Source organism: Pseudophryne corroboree, chromosome 8 (assembly GCF_028390025.1).
Source record: "Pseudophryne corroboree isolate aPseCor3 chromosome 8, aPseCor3.hap2, whole genome shotgun sequence".
Taxonomy (NCBI): Eukaryota; Metazoa; Chordata; class Amphibia; order Anura; family Myobatrachidae; genus Pseudophryne; species Pseudophryne corroboree.
This window is the reverse complement of record NC_086451.1, coordinates 306,481,279-306,508,253: the sequence shown is the minus strand read 5'-3', so window position 1 is coordinate 306,508,253 and position 26,975 is coordinate 306,481,279. Positions and strand designations below refer to the sequence as shown.

Genomic DNA, 26,975 nt, shown 5'->3' with positions numbered 1-26,975 from the left:
ATGACTTGAGAGCGATGATTAAAGACACTGTAGAACTTGGGAGCGGTGGTTAAAGACACTGGTAACTTGCAAAACTTGGGAGCGGTGGTTAAAGACACTGGTAACTTGCAAAACTTGGGAGCGGTGGTTAAAGACACTGATGACTTGTAGACTTTGAGAACGGTGTTTAAAGACACTGATGACTTGTAGAACTTGAGAGCGGCGTTTAGCCCGCAGCCCACGCTGACTCCAAGAAGCACTGGTGACTGGATTGCAGAGGAACACACCAGCCGCTGTATACGCTGGAACTGTGCAGCAACTGGCACCTGGAAGTGCCGGAGACACTGGGGTACAACCAGGGCCGGCAACAGAAATTTTGGGGCCCGGTACACTGATATCTCTGCGGGCCCCCCCCCCCGCCCCGCCCCCTTCTCCCCCTCAGGAAATAGGACAGGGACCCATATAACCTACAGGACACAAGTATATTAAAAATAAAATTAGAGACTGGTTGCTCGCATGTGGTTTTTTATAATTTGCTGAATGCTCGCTCCCCTTCTGCGACTGTAATTGGAAGAGTGCAGAAGATTCGTAATCCAATACAAACTTCTCCGAAAATGTCTTCCAACTGCAGCTTGTAAATTGCATTAAGCAGTGAAAGAGGGCCAGAGACATGTTCTCCAAAGGTTGCTTTGCAGATACTTTTAAGGTGGATTATTTCGTTTTCCAAACTGGAAGTAAGGTCATCTGGATAATTGTCCAGCAGTGATTTGCATTGTTGACGGATCTCAACTTCCCTCAGGAGATGGAAATTTAGAAGTGGTGAAAACAAGCTTGAGATGAGGTCCATGTGCTGAAACCTATCTGTGAGTTCAGATATAATGGAATCCATTATTAAAAAGAAGACATCTCTCTTAAATGTATCCTCAGGAGTGACAACAGCAGCATGTTCACTTTGGTTATTTTTGCCAGTTTCTCTGGGCTGTTTAAGCTTTGCAGGGATATTTAAATTTCCAGCAACAAGTTTGGCTTCAGAGAGAAGAAGTGGCCATTGTTCTCTTAGTGATTTCATTTCTAACGTTAGGTCATTTATGTTTGCTGCTGCAATTTCAAGCGTGATGGCTCTTGACTGAAGAATGACATTTCTTTCATCAAAACTTTCTAGAATCTTAACCCAGAAGGCTGCCATTAGTACAGCCTTGAAACTTGAAAAATAGCAACGTAAACCACCGAGTTCAGAGAAAGCACTATGCGAAAGTTGTTTCTTTTTGGTGGCAATCAATTCGTCTATTGCTTCAAAAACACTGGGAAGGTGTCGAGCAACTGGGCGAATCGCTTCTTTTTTAGCACTCCAACGGGTGTCACTTTGACTGTGTAGAGAACATCCTGTTTTTTCAGTGATTAACTTCCATCTTTCAGGGCTGCCACTAAACAGAGCATACAGGCGATTAATACATCCAAAAAAAGTGATAGCTTCATCGCAGCATGATGCAGCATGTACACCAACAAGATTTAGCGAGTGTGCAGCGCATGGTGAATAAATCGCTGTTGGATGTTTTTCTGTAATACGTGCCTGAACACCTTTAACGTTTCCAGACATGTTACTGCCATTGTCATAGCCTTGTCCTCTGCAATCAGCTATGTTTATGCCATGGTGCTGCAGTCTTTTTAATACCTCATCTGCAATTTCCAGCCCCGTTTTCTGTGAGAAATCAAAAAACTCAATAAACCTTTCTCGCGTGGACCATTGACTTGTTTCTACATCTTTATGAATGTAGCGCAAAATCAGGACATTTTGCTCAATGTGAGCTGTGTCAGGTGTTGCATCACATATCAGAGAAAAAAAAATAGATTCGGATCTTTCATTCAGAATAACACCCAAGACACGTTTCCCACACAAATCAATGAACTCATTTTGTGTTTCATGTGACAAATAGTGAGCTTGAAGCCGTTTACCACTTTCTTGGCTCTTCTTCACTTTAGCTAAGTGCTCTTCTAGCAAAGGATCATAATGAGAACATAATTCAAGACATCCTAGAAAGTTACCATTATGTACATCTCCTATTTTATCTGAGCTGCCTCTGAATGCCTGACTACGTGAGCTCAAATGAATGGTAACATCGAGAAAACGTTTCAATAAGGAAATCAACTTCTCTCTTTCAGATACCAACTGTTGTTGTAGTTCACTGTCAATTGCTCTACTGTCTCCCCTAATAGCATGTTCAAGTGTTCTCCATTGCAAATAAAACTGCTTGTGTTGAAAACTACTCTCATGCTCTGGAAGTCTTCTGTACAGTTTCCTCCATTTCTGTTTTTTAGGATTAAAACCCTCTTCAGTGGCAAGCGAGCTTACATGATGCTTAGCCTGAGAAGCAGATGCAAAGAGTCGGCAGGGGGCACAATATAGGGTATTATTTGCTAGACTTGGAAATAGCCAAACTCTGGGTGACTTCTCACGTCCATTTGGTGTACGTGTGTGAAGTAGATAAGTGGGAAATGAATAGCCTTCAACATCTACAGGCAGTTGCCCAACCAATTCTTTCAGTTTAGCTTCAGAGTTTAGACCAAATTTCACAATGACTTGCCGGTCATTGTCTGATAGCACTTCAGGCCATTCACTTGGATCCTTTAGGTTAAATGTGTTCTTCTGGTTCACATCCAGCTCCATATTGCTTTGGCCAGGCATCTCTTCATCAGTAATGAGAGGTACAGTCCCAGAAGGTATTTCCAGGTTGGATAAACTTGAACTTGATGCTTCACAAATTGCATTTAGTTCATCCTGGAAATGCGCCGCAGTCTCAGATGACTTCTCAAAACTTCTCTCCTCTTCGTCAGTCTTCTGTCTCTCCTCTTCGTCAGTCTTCTGTCTCTTCTCAAAATACTTAAAAAGGACATTTTTCTTCTTGAGGCCTTCATCTCTCTTTTCATTGTCTTTCTTTTCCTTCCTTTTTTGGGCCCCAGATTTATATTGATTCATCTTGAAGATACCTGAAAAGGTAATACAATCATCTAGTCCAGTGTTTCCCAACTATTAGGCACACTTATAGTTAGTGATGAGCGGGTTCGGTTCCTCGGAAACTGAACACCCCCCCCCCCCCCGAACTTCACCCATTTTGCACGGGTCCGAGGCATACTCGGATTCTCCCGTATGGCTCGGTTAACCCGAGCGCGCACGAACGAGATCATCCCGCTGTCGGATTCTCGCGAGATTCGGATTCTATATAAGCAGCCGCGCGTCGACGCCATTTTCACTCGTGCATTGGAAATGTTAGGGAGAGGACGTGGCTGGCGTCCTCTCCGTTTATTAATCTTGATGCAAAAATATTTGTGCTTATTCCTTAATTGGGGAGCAGCTGTATTATATAGGAGGAGTACAGTGCAGAGTTTTGTTGACAGTGACCACCAGTATACGTTGTCTGCCTGAAAAACGCTCCATATCTGTGCTCAGTGTGCTGCATATATCTGTGCTCACACTGCTTTATTGTGGGGACTGGGGAGCAGCAGTATTATATAGGAGGAGTACAGTGCAGAGTTTTGCTGACCAGTGACCACCAGTATTATACGTTCTCTGCCTGAAAAACGCTCCTTATCTGTGCTGCATTGTAGTATACAGTAGGAGGACAGTGCAGAATTTTGCAGACCACCAGTATAACTATATATATAGCAGTATGGTACAGTAGTCCACTGCTCTACCTCTGTGTCGTCAAGTATACTATCCATCCATACCTGTGGTGCATTTCAGTTGTGCGCAGTATATATAGTAGTAGGCCATTGCTATTGATATATTACTGCCATATAATTCCACATATTAAAAAATGGAGAACAAAAATGTGGAGGGTAAAATAGGGAAAGGTCAAGATCCACTTCCACCTCGTGTTGAAGCTGCTGCCACTAGTCATGGCCGAGACGATGAAATGCCATCAACGTCGTCTGCCAAGGCCGATGCCCAATGTCATAGTAGAGAGCATGTAAAATCCCAAAAAATAAAGCTCAGTAAAATGACCCAAAAATCTAAATCAAAATCGTCTGAGGAGAAGCATAAACTTGCCAATGTGCCATTTACGACACGGAGTGGCAAGGAACGGCTGAGGGCCTGGCCTATGTTCAAGGCTAGTGGTTCAGCTTCACCTGAGGATGGAAGCACTCATCCTCCTGCTAGAAAACTTAAAAGAGTTAAGATTTCAAAAGCACAGCAAAGAACTGTGCCACTCCTAGATGGGCCAGGTGTTTGTGTTGGCCACTTGTGTCGCTTAGCTTAGTCACACAGCGACCTTGGTGCGCCTCTTTTTTTCTTTGCATCATGTGCTGTTTGGGGACAATTTTTTTGAAGTGCCATCCTGACTGACACTGCAGTGCCACTCCTAGATGGGCCAGGTGTTTGTGTCGGCCACTTGGGTCGCTTAGCTTAGCCACCCAGCGACCTCGGTGCAAATTTTAGGACTAAAAATAATATTGTGAGGTGTGAGGTGTTCAGAATAGACTGAAAATGAGTGGAAATTATGGTTATTGAGGTTAATAATACTATGGGATCAAAATGACCCCCAAATTCTATGATTTAACCTGTTTTTGAGGGGGTTTTTTTGTAAAAAAACACGCGAATCCAACAAAAAATTTTCAGGGAGGTTTTGCCAAAACGCGTCCGAATCCAAAACACGGCCGCGGACCCGAGTCCAAAACCCGAAAAATTTCCAGTGCACATCACTACTTATAGTATATGTTTTAAGGATATGATATATCTATGTTTGTGCACAATCAAAATAAAAGGTACTGATTAAGTCAACGGTGCTCAAGTATGGCTATACTTAAAAACTGGACTGTTAGGCTAGGGCCCCACATAGCGGCCAAGCGGGTCCCGCTGAACGAGACCCACTTGGCTGGGAGGTGGTTGTGTTCACACGTATACTGTTCTGCGGCATGCCGCAGAACAGGATCCGGTCAGTGACACATGGGATTTCATAGAACACAGTGCGGCACAGCCACATTGTGTGAACATATGCATTGAAATGTATGTGTTCACACTGAAATCCCGTCGTCCGGCCCAACCGTTTGGATCCTCCGCCGGCGGGACTGCCGCACATGTGTGGGTGCCTGCATAGGTGCCCATTTGCATTGGCCACTATGTGTGGCCCTAGCCTTAGTGTGCCTTGAGAACTGAGGGTGGTAAACACTGATCTAGACTCTTCCTTCACTTAATCCTCCCCTGCACAGCGGTATCACTAACCATAAAGGTGTCCTGTTTTGTACTGTGATTTCTAGCTTCTTGGCTCGTCTTATGTACTGTACATCAGGGTTAGCCAACCAGTCAAAACTAAGCAAAACAAAGATCTACAGATACCAACAGGACCTTTTTATGTGTTTGTACTACTACTACTAATAATACTTATAGGGGGTCATTCCAACCCGTTCGCACGTTGCGGTTCATCGCAGCGGTGCGAACGGGTCGGTTCTGTGCATGCTCGGCAGCCGCATTGCACAGGCGCGTTGTTGCCGCAGCAATGCCGCATACGAAGAAACCGGTCGCAGCAGCAACCACAAGAAGATTGAAAGGAGGAAGGCGTTCCAAGGCGTCAACTGACTGTTTTCTGGGAGTGGATTCGGCGAACGCAGGCGTGTCCAGGCGTTTGGAGGGCGGATGTCTGACGTCAATTCCGGGACCTTCATCGCTGGAATCATCGCACAGGGTTAGCAACTGCAGGGCTGGTCTTGTTTTACACAAAACTTTTTTAGCATAGCAGGGCTGCACAAGCGATCGCACACTTGCTATGCTGACATACACTCCCCCATAGGCGGCGTCTAGTTGATCGCACAAGCAGCAAAAAGTTGCTATGGGCGATCAACTCGGAATTACCTCCATAATACAGTTTAAAAAAAAACACATACATGCTGTAAATTTGTTTTTAACATTCCCCTCATACCTTTCGTCCTGGCAGCTCCTGCTGTGCGCTCCGTGCCTCAGTCCGGCTCCTCACTCACCCAGCAGAGAGAGACAGGGAGGCAGCGTGCGGTGAGGACGCTGGAGGGGCGGTCCTGGCTGGGGACTGGCTGACAGGTTAACAGGTGACCTGTCCAGCCGAGCTTCCTGGCTGGGGACTGGTTGGCAGGTGACCTGGGGCTGGGGTCACTGAGGGGTGAACAGGGCACTGAGGGGTGAGGTGAGTAGCACACACGATTCGGGAGAGAAGGGGGCGGGGGCGCGCGCACGCAAACACGCATGCGGGCTGAGCTGAGCAGCACACGGAACTCGGGAGGGGGGGGCGGCGGGGGCCGCCGCTTGCAAACACAAACAAGCACTTAAATTACTCTGCAGCGGCCGGCCCGCAAATCCGCGATGCCGGGAGGAAACTGTTTTTTTTTACACTTGTTATAAACTGCAGCCGCTGCTGCGCGCTGCCTGGACCTTGGGGCCCCTAACAAAGGCGGGGCCTGACTGGTGTCCCCTTTGACCCCCCCTGTCGCCGGGCCTGCATAATACAGTTTTAAAAAAACACATACATGCTGTACATTTATTTTTAACATTCCCCTCATACCTTTCGTCCTGGCTGGCAGCTCCTGCTGTGCGCTCCGTGCCTCAATCCGGCTCCTCACTCACCCAGCAGAGAGAGACAGGGAGGCAGCGTGCGGTGAGGACGCTGGAGGGGCGGTCCTGGCTGGGGACTGGCTGACAGGATAGCAGGTGACCTGTCCAGCCGAGATTTCTGGCTGGGGACTTGTTGCCAGGTGACCTGGGGGCGGGCTGGGGTCACTGAGGGGTGAACAGTGACACGATTCGAGAGACAAGGGTGAGGGGGGCGCGCACGCAAACACGCATGCTGAGCAGCACACTGAACTCGGGACGGGGGGGGGGGTGTGCGGGCGACGGGGGCCGCCACACACACAGGCACTTTAATCACTACGCAGTGGCCGGCGGCGGCGCCCGGCCCGCGCCGGGACTCGGGAGAAAACTGTTTTATTTTTTACACTGCACCCGCTGCTGCCCGCTGCCTGGACCTCGGGGCCCCTAACAACGGCGGGGCCCGGGACGGGTGTCCCCTTTGACCCCCCCTGTCGCCGGGCCTGGGTACGACTGCAGAGAGATTCGCCGGGAATAAGAGCACTGGCATCCACTTCAGGGGAAAAGACGATACTCAGGCGCCGAGGCTCTGCCCGGCGTCTGCATTTGAATCTCCCGCCTCCGCTGGATTGGCGGAACAGTCTGATGACGTCACCTGCTCCCCGCCCACGTGATGCCGGGTGTCATGGCGGCGCCCCTGCCCCGGGGAACTTGGAAACCTTCACAAACTTGTTCAGTGACTTGAGGTTGAGAATGGGCCGGGAGGACCCATTCGGTTTCGGGACTAGAAACAGCGGAGAATAGTACCCCCGGCCCCCTGAGCAAGAGGCACCTGTACTACGACTCCTGTATCCAGGAGGGTCTGTACCACCGAATGCAGAGTGTTTGCCTTTGTCTGGTCCGACGGAACGTCTGTCTGGCAAAATCGATGAGGGGGTCGGTTTTTGAAGGCTATAGCGTAACCTCGAGTGACGACTTCCCGTACCCAGGCATCTGAAGTGGTCTTCAACCATTCCTGGGTATACCCTAGAAGCCGGCCCCCCACCCTGGGATCCCCCAGGGGAAGGCCCGCCCCGTCATGTGGCAGGCTTATCGGTCTTGGCTGCTGGCTGACGTGCAGCCCAGGCTCTTTTGGGCTTCGGCTTACCAGGTTTGGAAGTGTGGGCCTGCTTATGGTACGCCTGACCTTTTGCTTTACCTGAAGGACGAAAGGGGCGAAAGGACATGCCTTTGGCCTTCGACACAGAAGGAGCTGTATTAGGCAGACAGGCAGTTTTGGCAGTAGCCAAGTCAGCCACTATCTTATTTAAGTCCTCCCCAAACAGAATATCCCCCTTGAAAGGGAGTACCTCCAGGGTTTTTCTAGAGTCCAGATCCACAGACCAGGATCTCAGCCACAATATCCAGCGAGCCAGGACTGACGTAGTAGAGGCCTTGGCTGCTAGGATACCGGCATCAGAAGCCGCCTCTTTAATATAGCAAGAAGCTGTGACAATATAGGACAAGCATTGTCTAGCATGGTCAGAGGAGATTTCAGCTTCTAACTCCAAGGCCCATGCTTCAATAGCCTCTGCCGCCCATGTAGCTGCAATAGTGGGCCTTTGTGCAGCACCCATGAGGGTGTAAATCGCTTTTAGACAACCCTCGACACGTTTATCCGTAGGCTGTTTTAGAGATGTGACAGGTAGAGCTGAGAAAACCACCATCCTAGCCACATGTGAGTCTACTGGAGGAGGCGTTTCCCAATTCTTAGACAGCTCTGGCGCGAGGGGATAGCGAGCCAGCATCTTCTTTTGAGGCACAAACTTCGTCCCTGGGCTTTGCCAGGGTTCCTGACGTATAACCACTAGGTGGTCAGAGTGAGGTAACACTTGTTTAATCACCTTCTGATGCTTGAACCTATCTGGTTTCTTAGGAGGAACGGATGGCTCGGGATCATCCGTAATCTGCAGAGTTAACTTAATAGCCTCCAAAAGATCAGGAACATCCACATGTGAACTACCCTCCCCATCAGCCGTATCGGAGTCAGAACCTGTGGGGTCAGTGTATGTGCTGTCTTCATCAGACGAGGTGTCAGTGACAGCAGTGGATTGTGAGGAGACGAGCGCTCGCTTAGAGGACCTCTTGGACTTAGGCGAGCGATGGTCAGACTTTTTAGTAGTCAGGGACTGGTTCAACTTCTTTAATTGAGCAGATAAATCGTCCACCCACGGCGGGTTAGCTGCAGGGACCACATACGGTTGAACCGGCATTGGGGGTCCCATAGGGGGTGTTAGTTTATGAACTAGCGTATGCAGAAGCGTGGAAAAAGCGTCCCACGGAGGGTCAATATGTGCCTCCGTTGCCACAGTCCAAGGAGCCCCCAGAACCAGAGCCCACAGCTGCTAAATTCTCCCCATATGTGCCTGTGGCTTCAGGAACACCAGCAGTGTGTTCCGCCCCAGAACCGTTACCCTCAGAAGCAGACATGATATAACTTGCAGTATGAGGTAACACAGTACAATTATTAGCAGCACTATGGGGGTAATTCCAAGTTGATCGCAGCAGGAATTCTGTTAGCAATTGGGCAAAACCATGTGCACTGCAGGGGGGACAGATATAACATGTGCAGAGAGAGTTAGATTTGGGTGTGGTGTGTTCAATCTGCAATCTAATTTGCAGGGTAAAAATAAAGCAGCCAGTATTTACCCTGCACAGAAATAAAATAACCCACCCAAATCTAACTCTCTCTGCAAATGTTATATCTGCCACACCTGCAGTGCACATGGTTTTGCCCAACTGCTAAAAAGTTTCCTGCTGCGATCAACTTGGAATTACCCCCTATATCCCTAAACCCAAACCCCTGCGCAGTGTAGTCAGCACCAGCAGAGATAAAGGAGAGATATGGTGACTAAATCGCAGAGAAAAATACGTAATACAGTCTATCTTTGTGAAAATCCTATATTAAATAACACCTGACACACCAAGCCCCCTCAGGTTATAGAATATAGGGATAGCAAGTTGAGTGAAAGACACGAGATGGACACCACTCAGCTATCAATGCACACACAACTAGTCACAGTTTGTACAATGCAGAGGTTAGTACAGACAATAATACTGCACTGGACTAGCTTACACAGCTATATAGTCAATAGATATAACACTACACAGTAAGAAACTGGATGTATATCAAAGGGTAATTGTATTATGTACCCCTGACTAAATGCACTCTTTCTTACTAACACTGACTAAAAAGGCAGGTAGAATACTTAAGTGTCATGTAAAGGCACTGCGCTGACAACCAGGCGGCTTTACATAGGAGGATTTGCCCAAGCAGTCCCAGGAACAGTGAGCTGAGGAGTAATGGCACCGCAGACACTGACAGGGAGTGAGGAAAAGACAGAGATGCAGCTCCAGGGCGGGAACACTTGCTGGAAATGGCGCCCTGGGGCTGAGGGAGGGGCTTCAGGTCTAAGCCTTATCCCCCTTGCTGGCAAAACCACCAGGTACTGTGGGCGATATTAAAATCGGTTTTAAGAGAAAACCTGACCTGCGCCCATGCCCTGGTGATCTAGTGGGATCGCCTGTATCCACAGTGTCCACTGACCGCGCCGGATCGCGATAAAGACCGGGTCCCGCGAGCGGGACCCACTTACCACCTCCCGAAGTGCGGCCACGCGATCCTGGAGAGCCCCAGCCGTGTGTGTCTAACATGAAGAAAACCGGAGCCTCCGCTGTAGGTACCCGGCAACCAGGGCTCGGGAGTGTACAGCGCCGCTGGGGAGAGCTGGAGCTGCAGCAGTGAATGTCACAAGACATTTACCACCGCTGCTGCCCTTGAAGTCTTCACTTTTTACCTCATAAAAAGCTTTTCTCAGGGCTGCTTGGAGCAGCCCCTCTGTTAAGTGCCTGCTTACTGCAGCACCAACTGACAAACTGAGCTCCTGTGCTGGGAGGCGGGGTGATATAGGAGGCGGCGCTGTGCATTCTGGGAACAGTCAAAGCTTTGAGCCTGTTGGTGCCTCAGATCAAGATCCTACTCTACACCCCATTGTCCAGACTTGTGGAGCCCAGTGTACCCCGCAGCAGAAATCTGTTTAAAAAGCACAGTTCCGGCATCGGGTGGTAGAAACACTTTCCCTATCTTACCCTGCGGTGTTCTTCTCGATACATGCTGCTGGTAGCCGAGCTCGACGGAGTGGGACTTACGGCCGCCACTCACGGCCCCCCTTCTCTTGTCGTGCGGATTCTGGCAGTGCTTATGTTCTTGCTCTGTCTCCGCAAGAGGCTGAACACGGCAGAACGGGACTTCCGGTCGCGGCTTGCTTCCGATGCCGATTCAGATGAAGTTCTCCACTGTAAAGTCGCTGGGGATGGAAAAAAGCGGAAGCACACAGGCTAGCTTGCAGCACACACACACACACACACACACACACAAGCTTGCTTGCTGCGCATACGCTAGCTTGCTACACAGTGCACACACTAGCTTGCTGCACACCTATATGCTAGTTTGCTGCACTGCCAGACATGCTACCTTTCTGCACACCCACACACATGCTAGTTTCTGCAAACCCACACACAGCACACACGCTAGTTGCTGCAAACCCACACACAGCACACACGCTAGTTGCTGCAAACCCACACACAGCACACACGCTAGTTGCTGCAAACCCACACACAGCACACACGCTAGTTTCTGCAAACCCACACACAGCACACACGCTAGCTTGCTGCACACCTAAACGCAGCGCACACGCTAGCTCGCTGCACACCCACACAGCGCACATGCTAGCTTGCTGCACACCCACACACAGCACACACGCTAGTTGCTGCAAACCCACACACCGCACACACGCTAGTTGCTCCAAACCCACATGCAGCACACACGCTAGCTTGCTGCACACCTAAACGCAGCACACACGCTAGCTTGCTGCAAACCCACACAGCGCACATGCTAGCTTGCTGCACACCCACACAGAGCGCATGCGCTAGTTGCTGCACACCCACACATGCTAGCTTGCTGCACACCCACATGCAGGGCACACACTAGCTTGCTGCATACCCACACACAGCGCACACATTAGTTGCTGCACACCCACTACCTTGCTGCACACCCACACAAAGAAAACACCTTAGCTTGCTGCACACCCACACACAGCACACACCCACACAAAGTAAACACCTTAGCTTGCTGCACACCCACACACAGCACTCACCAACACACTAGCTTACTCCACAGCACACACGCTAGCTTGCTCCCCATACATACAAGCCAGCTCATTTTACACTACATTTTGGAGCTGGACTAGGCTATGACAACCTAGCACACAATGTTTATTTTCTCTGTGCAATTTTACATCCAGTAGCTTTTTGGTGATACATGTGATGTAGTTTATGGGATGAATGACAAGTTACCTCAGTTGAAGTATGCTGCGGACTTGTTACTGCACATTTGGTCCTCAGCCTTGCGACCAGAGAATCAAAATCTCGCACATCAGTGAAACGGAATATATTCTTTCCTTTTGTACTAATCGTAGCCGCCCTTGTAGTAGCATCAGACTTTTCTATGGCAATAATCTGCAAATGAAAAACACATGAATAGACTAGAACAGTAAAGAAGAATAAAATAGCAGAAATGTCAGAAAGGTAAAGTGCTATCACTTTAAACAACAGGTGCAGATTTCACATGTAAGGGCTTGTGTATGTGTGTGTGCAGGGCTGCCGAGAGTGGTAAAGGGGATGGGTACTGAGGGGGAGTGGCCAGATTTGGGGGGGTGTAGCCACGGACCCTCCAATAAAAAGTTTTCATGTACATGGGGTGCTGGCAGCTACACTCTCCCTTCCCGTGTGTGTGTGTGTGTGTGTGTGTGTGTGTGTGTGTGTGTGTGTGTGTGTGTGTGTGTGTGTGTGTGTGTGTAAATATTATATATACACATATATTATATGCACAAACCCTTGCAACTGAATAAACATCTACATCTATAAAATGCAGCTATAATAGCAGTGGTATTACAGGCAATACAGACTTCCTCATGGTGCTGGATACAACTTGCAGCGTCTCGTGAATGCTGCAGTGCACTATAACTGTTAATCTACTGGGGGTCAGATCAGTTTCACTGACATGCGGTGGGACGCCCAGCACAGGGCCAGTCTACCCCGCATGTCAAGCTCCCCCCCCTCCCACACACACAGGTGCGATGCTTTCGTACCCGCCAAGCAGCTCCCTGCCCGCTGCATTCTGGGACGCAGTGGCTGCATGTGATGCCACGCAGCCGCCGCGGCCCGCCCCCTGCAACGGTTCGGACATGTCTGCATTGTCCAGACTGCGCCCCAGCAACAGCGTTCTAACACCGTTGCCACAACCCGTGACCGCCTCTGTCTGACTGCTTTCGCATCTCACTGGGTCTTACTGTGCGTACGCGCCTTCAGAAAGGGCTTCAGGCTTGCAATCGCTGTTGTACCAGTGATTGGGTCTGAATTAGACCCCAAGTACATTCCATAATTGTAGCATAACAAAAGATATTTTTTCTCGCTTCCTGCATTCTTTTATCACGGTAAAATGTACATTTACTTTGGAATCTGTAATGTAACGTTACCTCTCGCAATGGAATAATTGTGCTGTACAGACTACCATCATGGCTAGCGAAACAAATGTAGTTCTCAGAAATGCACATCTTTCCCAGAGTATTTAAATGGCTGAAAGGTATCCACAGAAAACACTCATGCACCTCCTGCAAGGTCTCTTCTTTAGGCAGTCTGAAGTAGGTAGTGAAGTGATCACTGTGAACTCGTCTTTCCAGACCTCTAGTGGAGAGAGCAATCAATTGCAAATGTTACAGAATAACACCATTTTACATACTTAGGGCCAGATTCAATTAGCTGGGGTAATTAACCGTGAGCTAATGCGGTGGATGGGGATATTAAATTACAGCGCACAGGCTGCACCTAAGGCGGATTTCTATTCGGGCCTGAACAGAAAATCCGCAGTAAGTGCCATGAACGCGTAAACTCATTGCTCTGGGTACTTGTACCGGAACCAACGGGTTAACATGTGTTAGCCGCAATTTTACTGTGTGAGAAAATGGGTTGTTGCCGAATAGTTCCAGGCGTAAAAGTCCGAGGCTGCCATCCTTTTCATTGAGCGGTAATCTTTCAAGCCTAACTGAATTTGGCCCTTAGTATGGTAACTGAAAAATGATCGTTAAAAACATATTTATAGCCAACATCACCCCTAAATAGCAGAACTGTGGGAGTCCCACTTTTAAGGAGGCCTGCAGTTCAGGAGAACTTGCCACTGAAGCGCAGCAACTTCCTTGTACATGTGCTAATAACCGTATACTATTTCCACTCAAACGGTGTTGAACCATTTGTAACACAGGCACTGGTTGGACAGTCAAAATGCAGTGCAGCTTTTATTCCTCCTTCCCTTGCTTGTCACAAAGGTTACGAATTACAGCTCTGTAATATGTAGCCCCCTCTTTTTCAAAGGACCAAAAGTAGTTGGACAATTGACTCAAAAGCTATTTCATGGACAGGTCTGGGCTATTACTTTGTGATTTCTTCATCAATTAAGCAGACAAAAGGTCTGGAGTTGATTCCAAAGTGTGGCATTTGCATTTGGAAGCTTATGCTGTGAACCCACAACATGCCCTCAAAAAAGCTCTCAAGGCAAGTGAAAGAGGAAATATTTAGGCTGCAAAAAAAAATAAAAAATCTCAGAAAGAGAGTGGGAACCTTAGCAGTGTCCAAATCTGCAGTTTGGTACATTCTGAGAATAAAAAAAGAAAACATCATACTGGTGAGCTTGGCAACACAAAATGCCCTGGACATCCACAGAAGACAATAGTTTTGGATAATTGCAGGATCCTTGCCATTGTAAAGACAAAAAAAAACACTTCATAACATCTAGTCAAGTGTAGAACACTGTCTAAGAGGTAGGGACATTATTATCAAAGTCTACAACAAAGAGTAGACTTCCCAAGAGCAAATACAGTACAGAGGGTTCACTACAAGGTGCAAACCATTCATATACCTCAAAAATATAAAGACAAGATTAGACTTGACCAAAAAATATCTAAAAAAAAAAGGCACTCCAGTTCTGGTACAGCATTCTTTGGGCAGATGAAATGAAGATCAACCTATATCAAAATGATGGGAAGAAAAAAGTATGGAGAAAGCTTAGAATGGCTCATGATCTGAAGCATACAGTACATCTTCTGTAAAACACAGTTGAGGCAATTTGATGGCATGTTCCTGCATGGCTTCCAATGGCACTGAGGGGGACATGTACTAAGCAGTGATAAAAGTGGAGAAGTTGCCCATGGCAACCAATCAGCATTGACGTAACATTTATAATTTGCATACTATAAAAATATACAGAGCAGCTGATTGGTTGCCATGGGCAACTTCTCCACTGGCTCACTTCTCCACTTTTATCACTGCTTAGTAAATTTCCCGAGTCACTATTGTTTATGACAGAAGACAGAAGCCGTCTGATGAATTATGCAGTGTATGGGGATATACACTGTCTGCTTAGATTCAGTCAAATTCTACAGAATTTATTGGATGGTGCTTCACAGTAGAGATGGACAATGACCCAAAACATACTGCGAAAGCCCAGGGGTCTATTCATTGAATCATATGAACATCATATTGAGCGTTAAAATTTAAATTGTGTTTATACAGTATATGTTGATATTCGGCTCTACTGCCGTTCCACTTTGAGCCGATGGCCTGAGGTTTCTCCTTTATATGAAACGTGAGTGATACACATTATGGGTGTGTGCACACTGATTACTTTGTTGTGATAGCTGAAATATGCACCCTGAACCTTCTGGTGTTTGGCTCCTTCTGGTACCTGCTCTATTTATTTTGAGATCTATTGACTTATTGATAGTATTATCCATGTGCCACGCTGGGTCCTGGGAGGCTTAGTCTAAGTTGTATTTTTGTTTTCCTTGCAGATGCACATTTTACAATGAATCTGTATACGTTGTCTGTGGATTACTTTTATTGCCGGTCTTGAAAAAGACTCTATTATTGAATCGAAACGTCGACAACAAGGCTATCCATTTCCCTCAATAACTATGTGACTGTGATTGACAAAATTATCGTAGTGTGAGTGCACCCTCTACGACCTGGAACTTGTGAGATATATATATATATATATATATATATATATATAAAACACATCTCTATACCTCTATAGCAGAAGCAGGCGATTTGTGACCTTCCATGATGGAACTAGCAGTCCCAGCGAAGACTGCCCCAGGGCATACTGAAACTTTTATTTCCACATCTACTGGAAAAGCCACATGAGGTCCTATGTAACACCATAAAGAGCATGCATAAAAATAAAATGCAGGAATACACAGACCACAGCATACAAACAGGAAACACAGTTATGTTATTGCTGGCGGATATAACACAGGGACTTCTATGGAAAATGGGCCTAATTCAAGGTTGATTGCAAAATAAAATGTCTCTCTAATGGGCAAAACCATGAGCACTGCAGGTGGGGCAGACATAACATGTGCAGAAAGAGTTAGATTTGGGTGGGGTGTGTTCAAACTGAAATCTAATTTGCAGTGTTAAAATAAAGCAGCTAGTATTTACCCTGTCCCAATCAAAAAAATAAAAATAAACCCAGACAGTGCGTACCCAGCTTAAGGGGGAAAATAAGATTTTAAACCTACCGGTAAATCTTTTTCTCCTAGTCCGTAGAGGATGCTGGGGACTCCGTAAGGACCATGGGGTATAGACGGGCTCCGCAGGAGACATGGGCACCTAAAAGAACTTTCTAGTATGGTGTGCACTGGCTCCTCCCTCTATGCCCCTCCTCCAGACCTCAGTTTAGAGAACTGTGCCTAGAGGAGATGGACAATACGAGGAAAGGATTTTGTTAATCTAAGGGCAAGATTCATACCAGCCCACACCAATCATACCATATAACCTGGAATACACATAACCAATTAACAGTATGATCAAACGACAGTATCGGTCCAAGACCGATTCTAACTGTAACATAACCCTTATGTAAGCAATAACTATATACAAGTCTTGCAGATTTTCCGCACTGGGACGGGCGCCCAGCATCCCCTACGGACTAGGAGAAAAAGATTTACTGGTAGGTTTAAAATCTTATTTTCTCTTACATCCTAGAGGATGCTGGGGACTCCGTAAGGATCATGGGGTTTATACCAAAGCTCCCAATCGGGCGGGAGAGTGCGGATGACTCTGAAGCACCGACTGAGCAAATGCTAGGGTCCTCATCAGCCAGGGTATCAAACATGTAGAATTTAGCAAAAGTGTTTGAACCCGACCAAGTCGCTGCTCGGCAAAGCTGTAATGCCGAGACGTCCCGGGCAGCCGCCCAAGAAGAGCCCACCTTCCTAGTGGAATGGGCCTTTACTGAATGCGGTAACGGCAATCCAGCCGTAACATAAGCCTGCTGAATCGTGTTATAGATCCAGCGCGCAATATTCTGCTTCGAAGCAGGCGTGCCAATCTTGTTGGCAGCATACAGGACAAACAATGCTTCTGTTTTCCGAATTCTAGCCGTCCTGGCTACATAATCTTTAAGGCCCTGACTAAATCCAGGGACCTGGAATCCTCCAAGTCACTCGTAGCCACAGGCACCCACTATAGGTTGTTTCATATGAAATGAAGACACCACCTTAGGTAAAAATTGAGGACGAGTCCTCCCTTCTGCTCTATCCACATGAAAAATCAAGTAAGGGCTCTTGTAAGACAAGGTCGCCAATTCTGACACACGCCTTGCAGATGCCAAGGCTAACAACATGACCACCTTCCAGGTGAGAACTTCAACTCCACCGTATGAAGGGGTTCAAACCAGTGTGATTTAAGGAACTGTAACACCACGTTCAGGTCCCATGGTGCCCCTGGGGGCACAAAAGGAGGCAGGATGTGTAGCACTCCCTTTACAAAAATCTGGACTTCTGGAAGAGAAAGAAAGAATATCGACAGGGCCGAAACCTGTACTTTAACAGATCCTAACTCTAGGCCCATATCCACTCCTGTCTGTAGGAAGTGGCGAAAAACGACCCAGATGGAAATCTTCCGTAGGAGCATTCTTGGTTTCACACCAAGAGGCATATTTCCGCCAGATACGGTGATAACGTTTTGCCGTCACCTCCTTCCTAGCCTTTATTAAAGTAGGTATGACCTCCTCCGGAATACCCTTCTCAGCTAGGATCCGGCGTTCAACCGCCATGACGTGAAATGTAACCGCGGTAAGTCTTAGAACAGACAGGGCCCCTGCTGTAACAGGTCCTCTCTCAGAGGAAGAGGCCCAGGATCTTCTGTGAGCATCTCCTGAAGATCTGAGTACCAGGCCCTTCGAGGCCAGTCTGGATCAATGAGAATTGTCTGTACTCTTTTTCGTCTTATGATCCTCAACAATTTTGTGATGAGAGGAAGAGGAGGAAACACATCGACCAACTGGAATACCCATGGTATTACCAGAGCGTCTACTGCTATTGCCTGAGGGTCCCGGGACCTGGCAGAATACCTCCGTAGCTTCTTGTTGAGGCGTGACGCCATCATGTCTACTTGAGGAACTCCCCCGAGACTCGTTATCTCTGCAAAGACTTCTTGATGAAGTCTTCACTCTCCTGGATGGAGATAGTGTCTGCTGAGGAAGTCTGCTCCGGAATGAAGACTGCTGACAGAGCGCTTACGTGATTTTCCGCCCAGCGAAGAATCCTGGTGGCTTCCGCCATTGCGACTGTGCTTTTTGTCCCGCCTTGGCGGTTCACATGAGCCACTGCTGTGACATTGTCCGATTTAATCAGAACCGGTAGGTAGCGAAGAAGACCCTCCGCTTGTCGAAAGCCATTGTATATGGCCCTTAGTTCCAACACGTTGATGTGTAGACAGGACTCCTGGTCTGACCACAGTCCCTGAAAATTTCTTCCTAGGGTTACTGCTCCCCATCCTCGGAGGCTCGCGTCCGTGGTTACCAGGATCCAGTCCTGAATGCCGAACCTGCGACCCTCTAGAAGGTGAGCACTTTGCAGCCACCATAGAAGAGACACCCTGGCCCTGGGGGACAGTGTTATTTTTTGATAATTGTAGATGGGACCCGGACTATTTGTCCAGAAGATCCCATTGAAACGTCCTTGCATGGAACCTGCCGAAGGGAATGGCCTCGTAAGTTGCCACCATTTTCCCCAGAATCCGAGTGCATTGATGAACTGACACTCTTTTCGGCTTTAGCAGGTCTCGGACCATGTTCTGGAGGTCCTGGACTTTTTCCCACGTGAGGAAAAATAAGATTTTACTTACCGATAAATCTATTTCTCGGAGTCCGTAGTGGATGCTGGGGTTCCTGAAAGGACCATGGGGAATAGCGGCTCCGCAGGAGACAGGGCACAAAAAGTAAAGCTTTTTCCGATCAGGTGGTGTGCACTGGCTCCTCCCCCTATGACCCTCCTCCAGACTCCAGTTAGGTACTGTGCCCGGACGAGCGTACACAATAAGGGAGGATTTTGAATCCCGGGTAAGACTCATACCAGCCACACCAATCACACCGTATAACTTGTGATCTAAACCCAGTTAACAGTATGATAACAGCGGAGCCTCTGAAAGATGGCTTCCTTCAACAATAACCCGAATTAGTTAACAATAACTATGTACAATTTATGCAGATAATCCGCACTTGGGATGGGCGCCCAGCATCCACTACGGACTCCGAGAAATAGATTTATCGGTAAGTAAAATCTTATTTTCTCTATCGTCCTAGTGGATGCTGGGGTTCCTGAAAGGACCATGGGGATTATACCAAAGCTCCCAAACGGGCGGGAGAGTGCGGATGACTCTGCAGCACCGAATGAGAGAACTCCAGGTCCTCCTTAGCCAGAGTATCAAATTTGTAAAATTTTACAAACGTGTTCTCCCCTGACCACGTAGCTGCTCGGCAAAGTTGTAATGCCGAGACCCCTCGGGCAGCCGCCCAAGATGAGCCCACCTTCCTTGTGGAGTGGGCCTTTACAGATTTAGGCTGTGGCAGGCCTGCCACAGAATGTGCAAGTTGGATTGTGCTACAGATCCAACGAGCAATCGTCTGCTTAGACGCCGGAGCACCCATCTTGTTGGGTGCATACAATATAAACAACGAGTCAGATTTTCTGACTCCAGCTGTCCTTGCAATATATATTTTTAATGCTCTGACAACGTCCAGTAACTTGGAGTCCTCCAAGTCACTTGTAGCCGCAGGCACTACAATAGGCTGGTTCAGATGAAATGCTGACACCACCTTAGGGAGAAAATGCGGACGAGTCCGCAGTTCTGCCCTGTCCGAATGGAAAATCAGATATGGGCTTTTGTAAGATAAAGCTGCCAATTCTGACACTCTCCTGGCAGAAGCCAGGGCTAGAAGCATGGTCACTTTCCATGTGAGATATTTCAAATCCACCTTTTTTAGTGGTTCAAACCAATGAGATTTTAGGAAATCCAAAACCACATTGAGATCCCACGGTGCCACTGGAGGCACCACAGGAGGCTGTATATGCAGCACTCCCTTAACAAAGGTCTGAACTTCAGGGACTGAAGCCAATTCTTTTTGAAAGAAAATCGACAGGGCCGAAATTTGAACCTTAATAGATCCCAATTTGAGACCCATTGACAATCCTGATTGCAGGAAATGTAGGAATCGACCCAGTTGAAATTCCTCCGTCGGAGCACTCCGATCTTCGCACCACGCAACATATTTTCGCCAAATTCGGTGATAATGTTGCACGGTTACTTCCTTCCTTGCTTTAATCAAAGTAGGAATGACTTCTTCCGGCATGCCTTTTTCCGTTAGGATCCGGCGTTCAACCGCCATGCCGTCAAACGCAGCCGCGGTAAGTCTTGAAACAGACAGGGACCCTGCTGAAGCAAGTCCCTCCTTAGAGGTAGAGGCCACGGATCTTCCGTGATCATCTCTTGAAGTTCCGGGTACCAAGTCCTTCTTGGCCAATCCGGAACCACTAGTATCGTTCTTACGCCTCTTTGCCGTATAATTCTCAATACTTTTGGTATGAGAGGCAGAGGAGGAAACACATACACCGACTGGTACACCCAAGGCGTTACCAGCGCGTCCACAGCTATTGCCTGCGGATCTCTTGACCTGGCGCAATACCTGTCCAGTTTTTTGTTGAGGCGAGACGCCATCATGTCCACCATTGGTCTTTCCCAACGGGTTACCAGCATGTGGAAGACTTCTGGATGAAGTCCCCACTCTCCCGGGTGAAGATCGTGTCTGCTGAGGAAGTCTGCTTCCCAGTTGTCCACTCCCGGGATGAACACTGCTGACAGTGCTATCACATGATTCTCTGCCCAGCGAAGAATCCTTGCAGCTTCTGCCATTGCACTCCTGCTTCTTGTGCCGCCCTGTCTGTTCACATGGGCGACTGCCGTGATGTTGTCCGACTGGATCAACACCGGTTTTCCCTGAAGCAGAGGTTCTGCCTGGCTTAGAGCATTGTATATTGCTCTTAGTTCCAGAATGTTTATGTGAAGAGACGTTTCCAGGCTCGTCCATACTCCCTGGAAGTTTCTTCCTTGTGTGACTGCTCCCCAGCCTCTCAGGCTGGCGTCCGTGGTCACCAGGATCCAATCCTGTATGCCGAATCTGCGGCCCTCCAATAGATGAGCACTCTGCAACCACCACAGAAGAGACACCCTTGTCCTTGGAGACAGGGTTATCTGCAGGTGCATCTGAAGATGCGACCCTGACCATTTGTTCAACAGATCCCTTTGGAAAATTCTTGCGTGGAATCTGCCGAATGGAATTGCTTCGTAAGAAGCCACCATTTTTCCCAGGACTCTTGTGCATTGATGTACAGACACCTTTCCTGGTTTTAGGAGGTTCCTGACAAGCTCGGATAACTCCTTGGCTTTTTCCTCTGGGAGAAAAACCTTTTTCTGAACCGTGTCCAGAATCATCCCTAGGAACAGCAGACGAGTTGTCGGCATTAACTGGGATTTTGGAATATTCAGAATCCACCCGTGCTGTTTTAGCACTTCTTGAGACAGTGCTAATCCCATCTCTAGCTGTTCTCTGGACCTCGCCCTTATTAGGAGATCGTCCAAGTATGGGATAATTAATACGCCTTTTCTTCGAAGAAGAATCATCATCTCGGCCATTACCTTTGTAAAGATCCGAGGTGCCGTGGACAATCCGAACGGCAGCGTCTGAAACTGATAGTGACAGTTTTGTACAACGAACCTGAGGTACCCCTGGTGTGAGGGGTAAATTGGAACGTGGAGATACGCATCCTTGATGTCCAAGGATACCATAAAGTCCCCCTCTTCCAGGTTCGCTATCACTGCTCTGAGTGACTCCATTTTGAACTTGAACTTCTTTATGTACAGGTTCAAGGACTTCAGATTTAGAATAGGCCTTACCGAGCCATCCGGCTTCGGTACCACAAAAAGAGTGGAATAATACCCCTTCCCTTGTTGCAGAAGAGGTACCTTGACTATCACCTGCTGAGAGTACAGCTTGTGAATGGCTTCCAAAACCGTCTCCCTTTCGGAGGGGGACGTTGGTAAAGCAGACTTCAGGAAACGGCGAGGTGGATCTGTCTCTAATTCCAACCTGTATCCCTGAGATATTATCTGCAGGATCCAGGGATCTACTTGCGAGTGAGCCCACTGCGCGCTGTAATTTTTGAGACGACCCCCCACCGTCCCCGAGTCCGCTTGAGAAGCCCCAGCGTCATGCTGAGGCTTTTGTAGAAGCCGGGGAGGGCTTCTGATCCTGGGAAGGAGCTGCGTGTTGCTGTCTCTTCCCTCGACCTTTGCCTCGTGGCAGATATGAATAGCCCTTTGCTCTCTTATTTTTAAAGGAACGAAAGGGCTGCGGTTGAAAAGTCGGTGCCTTTTTCTGTTGGGGAGTGACTTGAGGTAGAAAGGTGGATTTCCCGGCTGTAGCCGTGGCCACCAAATCTGATAGACCGACTCCAAATAACTCCTCCCCTTTATACGGCAAAACTTCCATATGCCGTTTTGAATCCGCATCGCCTGTCCACTGTCGCGTCCATAAAGCTCTTCTGGCCGAAATGGACATAGCACTTACCCGTGATGCCAGTGTGCATATATCCCTCTGTGCATCACGCATATAAAGAAATGCATCCTTTATTTGTTCTAACGACAGTAAAATATTGTCCCTGTCCAGGGTATCAATATTTTCAATCAGGGATTCTGACCAAACTACCCCCGCACTGCCCATCCAGGCAGTCGCTACAGCTGGTCGTAGTATAACACCTGCATGTGTGTATATACTTTTTTGGATATTTTCCATCCTCCTATCTGATGGATCTTTAAGTGCGGCCGTCTCAGGAGAGGGTAACGCCACTTGTTTAGATAAGCGTGTTAGCGCCTTGTCCACCCTAGGAGGTGTTTCCCAGCGCTCCCTAACCTCTGGCGGGAAAGGGTATAATGCCAATAATTTCTTTGAAATTATCAGCTTTTTATCAGGGGCAACCCACGCTTCATTACACACGTCATTTAGTTCTTCTGATTCAGGAAAAACTATAGGTAGTTTTTTCATACCCCACATAATACCCTGTTTAGTGGTACCTGTAGTATCAGCTAAATGTAACGCCTCCTTCATTGCCAAAATCATATAACGTGTGGCCCTACTGGAAAATACGGTTGATTCGTCACCGTCACCACTGGAGTCATCGCCTGTGTCTGGGTCTGTGTCGACCGACTGAGGCAAAGGGCGTTTCACAGCCCCTGACGGTGTTTGAGTCGCCTGGACAGGCACTAATTGATTGTCCGGCCGTCTCATGTCGTCAAACGACTGCTTTAGCGTGTTGACACTATCCCGTAGTTCCATAAATAAAGGCATCCATTCTGGTGTCGACTCCCTAGGGGGTGACATCCTCATATTTGGCAATTGCTCCGCCTCCACACCAATATCGTCCTCATACATGTCGACACACACGTACCGACACACAGCAGACACACAGGGAATGCTCCTAACGAAGACAGGACCCACTAGCCCTTTGGGGAGACAGAGGGAGAGTTTGCCAGCACACACCAAAAGCGCTATATATATATCAGGGATAGCCTTATAATAAGTGCTCCCTTATAGCTGCTTTGTTATATCAAAATATCGCCATAAATGTGCCCCCCCCTCTCTGTTTTACCCTGTTTCTGTAGTGCAGTGCAGGGGAGAGACTTGGGAGCCGTCCTGACCAGCGGAGCTGTGAGAGGAAATGGCGCCGTGTGCTGAGGAGATAGGCCCCGCCCCTTTTCCGGCGGGCTCGTCTCCCGCTATTTAGAAAAATTAGGCAGGGGTTAAATATCTCCATATAGCCTCTAGGGCTATATGTGAGGTATTTTTAGCCTTTATAGGTACTCATTTGCCTCCCAGGGCGCCCCCCTCCCAGCGCCCTGCACCCTCAGTGACTGCCGTGTGAAGTGTGCTGAGAGGAAAATGGCGCACAGCTGCAGTGCTGTGCGCTACCTTTAGAAGACTGCAGGAGTCTTCAGCCGCCGATTCTGGACCTCTTCTGATTTCAGCATCTGCAAGGGGGCCGGCGGCGTGGCTCCGGTGACCATCCAGGCTGTACCTGTGATCGTCCCTCTGGAGCTTGATGTCCAGTAGCCAAGAAACCAATCCATCCTGCACGCAGGTGAGTTGACTCCTTCTCCCCTCAGTCCCTCGCTGCAGTGATCCTGTTGCCAGCAGGAATCACTGTAAAATAAAAAACCTAGCTAAACTTTCTCTAAGCAGCTCTTTAGGAGAGCCACCTAGATTGCACCCTTCTCGGCCGGGCACAAAAATCTAACTGGAGTCTGGAGGAGGGTCATAGGGGGAGGAGCCAGTGCACACCACCTGATCGGAAAAAGCTTTACTTTTTGTGCCCTGTCTCCTGCGGAGCCGCTATTCCCCATGGTCCTTTCAGGAACCCCAGCATCCACTAGGACGATAGAGAAACTTTCTTTTGTTCCATGTCCAGTATCATGCCTAGGAACGTCAGTCGAGTTGTCGGAACCAACTGTGACTTTGGCAGATTGAGAATCCAACTCTGTTGCTGAAGCACTCTCAGAGAGTGACACGTTCTCCAGTAGTTGTCTTGACCTCGCTTTTATCAGGAGATCGTCCAAGTATGGGATAATCGTGACTCCTTGCTTGCGCAGGATCACCATAATTTTCTGAAACTGATAATGACCATCCTGTACCGCGAATCTCAGGTACTCCTGATGAGAGGGATATATGGGGACATGAAGGTAAGCATCCTTTATGTCCAGTGACACCATAAAATCCCCCCCTTCCAGGCAGGCTATCACCGCTCGGAGCGATTCCATCTTGAATTTGAATCTTTTCAAGTACAGGCCTAGGGATTTTAGATTTAAAATGGCCCTGACCGAACCATCCGGCTTCGGGACCACAAATAGGGTTGAATAATACCCTTTTCCCTGTTGGCTCAGGGGAACCCTGATAATCACTCACTGTTGACACAGCGTTTGAATTGCAGCCAGCACTACTTCCCGTTCTGGGGTAGAAGCTGGTAAGGCAGACTTGAAAAATCGACGTGGGGCACCTCTTCGAATTCCAGCTTGTAACCCTGGGAGACTATTTCTATCACCCAAGGGTCCACGTCTGACTGAACCCAGACTTGGCTGAATAGTCGAAGGCGTGCTCTCACCTGTGCGGACTCCCGCAGGGGAGCCCCAGCGTCATGCGGTGGACTTAGCAGAAGCCGGGGAGGACTTCTGCTCTTGGGAACTAGCCGAAGCAGGTGTCCTCTTGCCTCTACCCTTACCTCTGGCGAGGAAAGAGGAGCTCCGACCTCTTCTGGATCTATGCGACCGAAAGGACTGCATCTGATATTGTGGAGGTTTCTTAGGCTGTTGGGGAACAAAAGGTAAAAAGGTACACTTACCCGCGGTAGCTGTGGAGACCAGGTCCGCGAGGCCTCCCCAAACAATACATCACCTTTGTAAGGTAAAACCTCCATATGCCTTTTGGATTCTGCATCCCCCGTCCATTGGCGGATCCATAAGGCTCTTCTTGCCGAAATAGCCATAGCATTGGCTCTCGAACCCAGTAATCCAATGTCTCTTTGAGCGTCACTCATATATAAGACTGCGTCCTTAATATGAGCTAATGTTAACATAATTGTATCCCTATCAAGGGTATCAAGGTCTGCTGACAGGGTATCTGTCCACGCTGCTACTGCACTACATACCCATGCCGACGCAATTGCCGGTCTAAGCAAAGTACCAGTATGTGTGTAAATAGACTTTAATGTAGTCTCCTGCCTGCGGTCCGCAGGGTCCTTGAGGGCCGCTGTGTCAGGGGACGGTAGCGCCTCTTGGAAAGGCGTGTTAAGGCTTTGTCCACTGTGAGAGAGGATTCCCAACGTACCCTGTCCTGTGTAGGGAAAGGGTATGCCATAAGAACCTTTTGGGAATCTGCAGCTTCTTATCTGGAGTTTCCCAAGCTTTTTCACATAACTCATTTAGTTCATGGGAAGGAGGAAGATTCATAACCTGTTTCCTTCCCTTAAACATGTGTATCCTCGTGTCGGGCACCGAGGGCTCATCAGTGAAATGTAAAACATCTTTTATTGCAATAATCATGCACTGAATACTTTTTATCACCCTGGGGTGCAATCTTGCTTCATCATAGTCGACACTGGAATCAGAGTCCATGTCGGTATCTGTATCCCCTATTTGTGAGAAGGGACGTTTCTGAGACCCCGACGGGTCCTGTGAGTCGGTGCCATCCGTAGATTGAACACCTGTCGACACCCTGGACTCTGCTTTGCGCAGCCTTTTATGTAGTGAAGCTACACTTGCATTTAACATATGCCACATATCCATCCAATCCTGAGTCGGCAGCGCCGACTGTGACACACCACTCATCTGTTCCACCTCCTCTTTGGATAAGCCTTCCGCTTCAGACATGCCGACACACACGTACCGACACCCCACACACACTGGGATATTACTATAAGGGGACAATTCCCTAAAGAAGGCCCTTTGGAGAGACAGAGAGAGAGTATGCCAGCACACACCAGCGCCAAACTGACCCACGAAAACCCAGAAAGCGCTTTTATATATAAATTGATTTCCCCCACTCACTGCGCCAATTATGTGCCCCCCTCTATTTTTTCAGCCCTCTGAGCTCTTCAGCAGGGGAGAGTCCGGGGAGCCAGCGTTCTCTGCAGCTTCTGTGGAGAAAATGGCGCTGATTCGTGCTGAGGGATCATGCTCCGCCCCCTCCAGCGGCGGGCTTTGGTCCCGTTCTGTATCTGAAAATAATGGCGGGGAATCGTTTATTTACTGCCTCAGCAGCCTAATAACATCCTTTTGTGCCAAAACGAGGTTTATTGCTGCCCAGGGAGCCCCCCCCCCTTCCGCCCTGCACCCATCAGTGCCATGTGTGTGTGTGTTACGTGGGAGCAGATCTGAAGTCTTCTGCCGCCTGACGTCTTCTTTCTTT

The 26,975-nt window shown here is 48.3% G+C and overlaps 1 protein-coding gene across 3 annotated transcripts in view; it reads right to left on the bottom strand.

The window, feature by feature from the left end:
• The window catches only part of TBC1D8B (TBC1 domain family member 8B), a 235,323-nt gene that overhangs the window by 93,238 nt on the left and 115,110 nt on the right, over positions 1-26,975 (bottom strand). For all 3 annotated transcript variants that reach the window (XM_063937365.1, XM_063937367.1, XM_063937366.1), the window contains exons 6-7: positions 13,102-13,309; positions 11,921-12,082 (exon numbers count right to left, since the gene is read on the bottom strand). In XM_063937365.1, the coding sequence (XP_063793435.1) occupies positions 11,921-12,082; positions 13,102-13,309 (370 nt within the window). The remainder of the gene's footprint in view (positions 1-11,920; positions 12,083-13,101; positions 13,310-26,975) is intronic.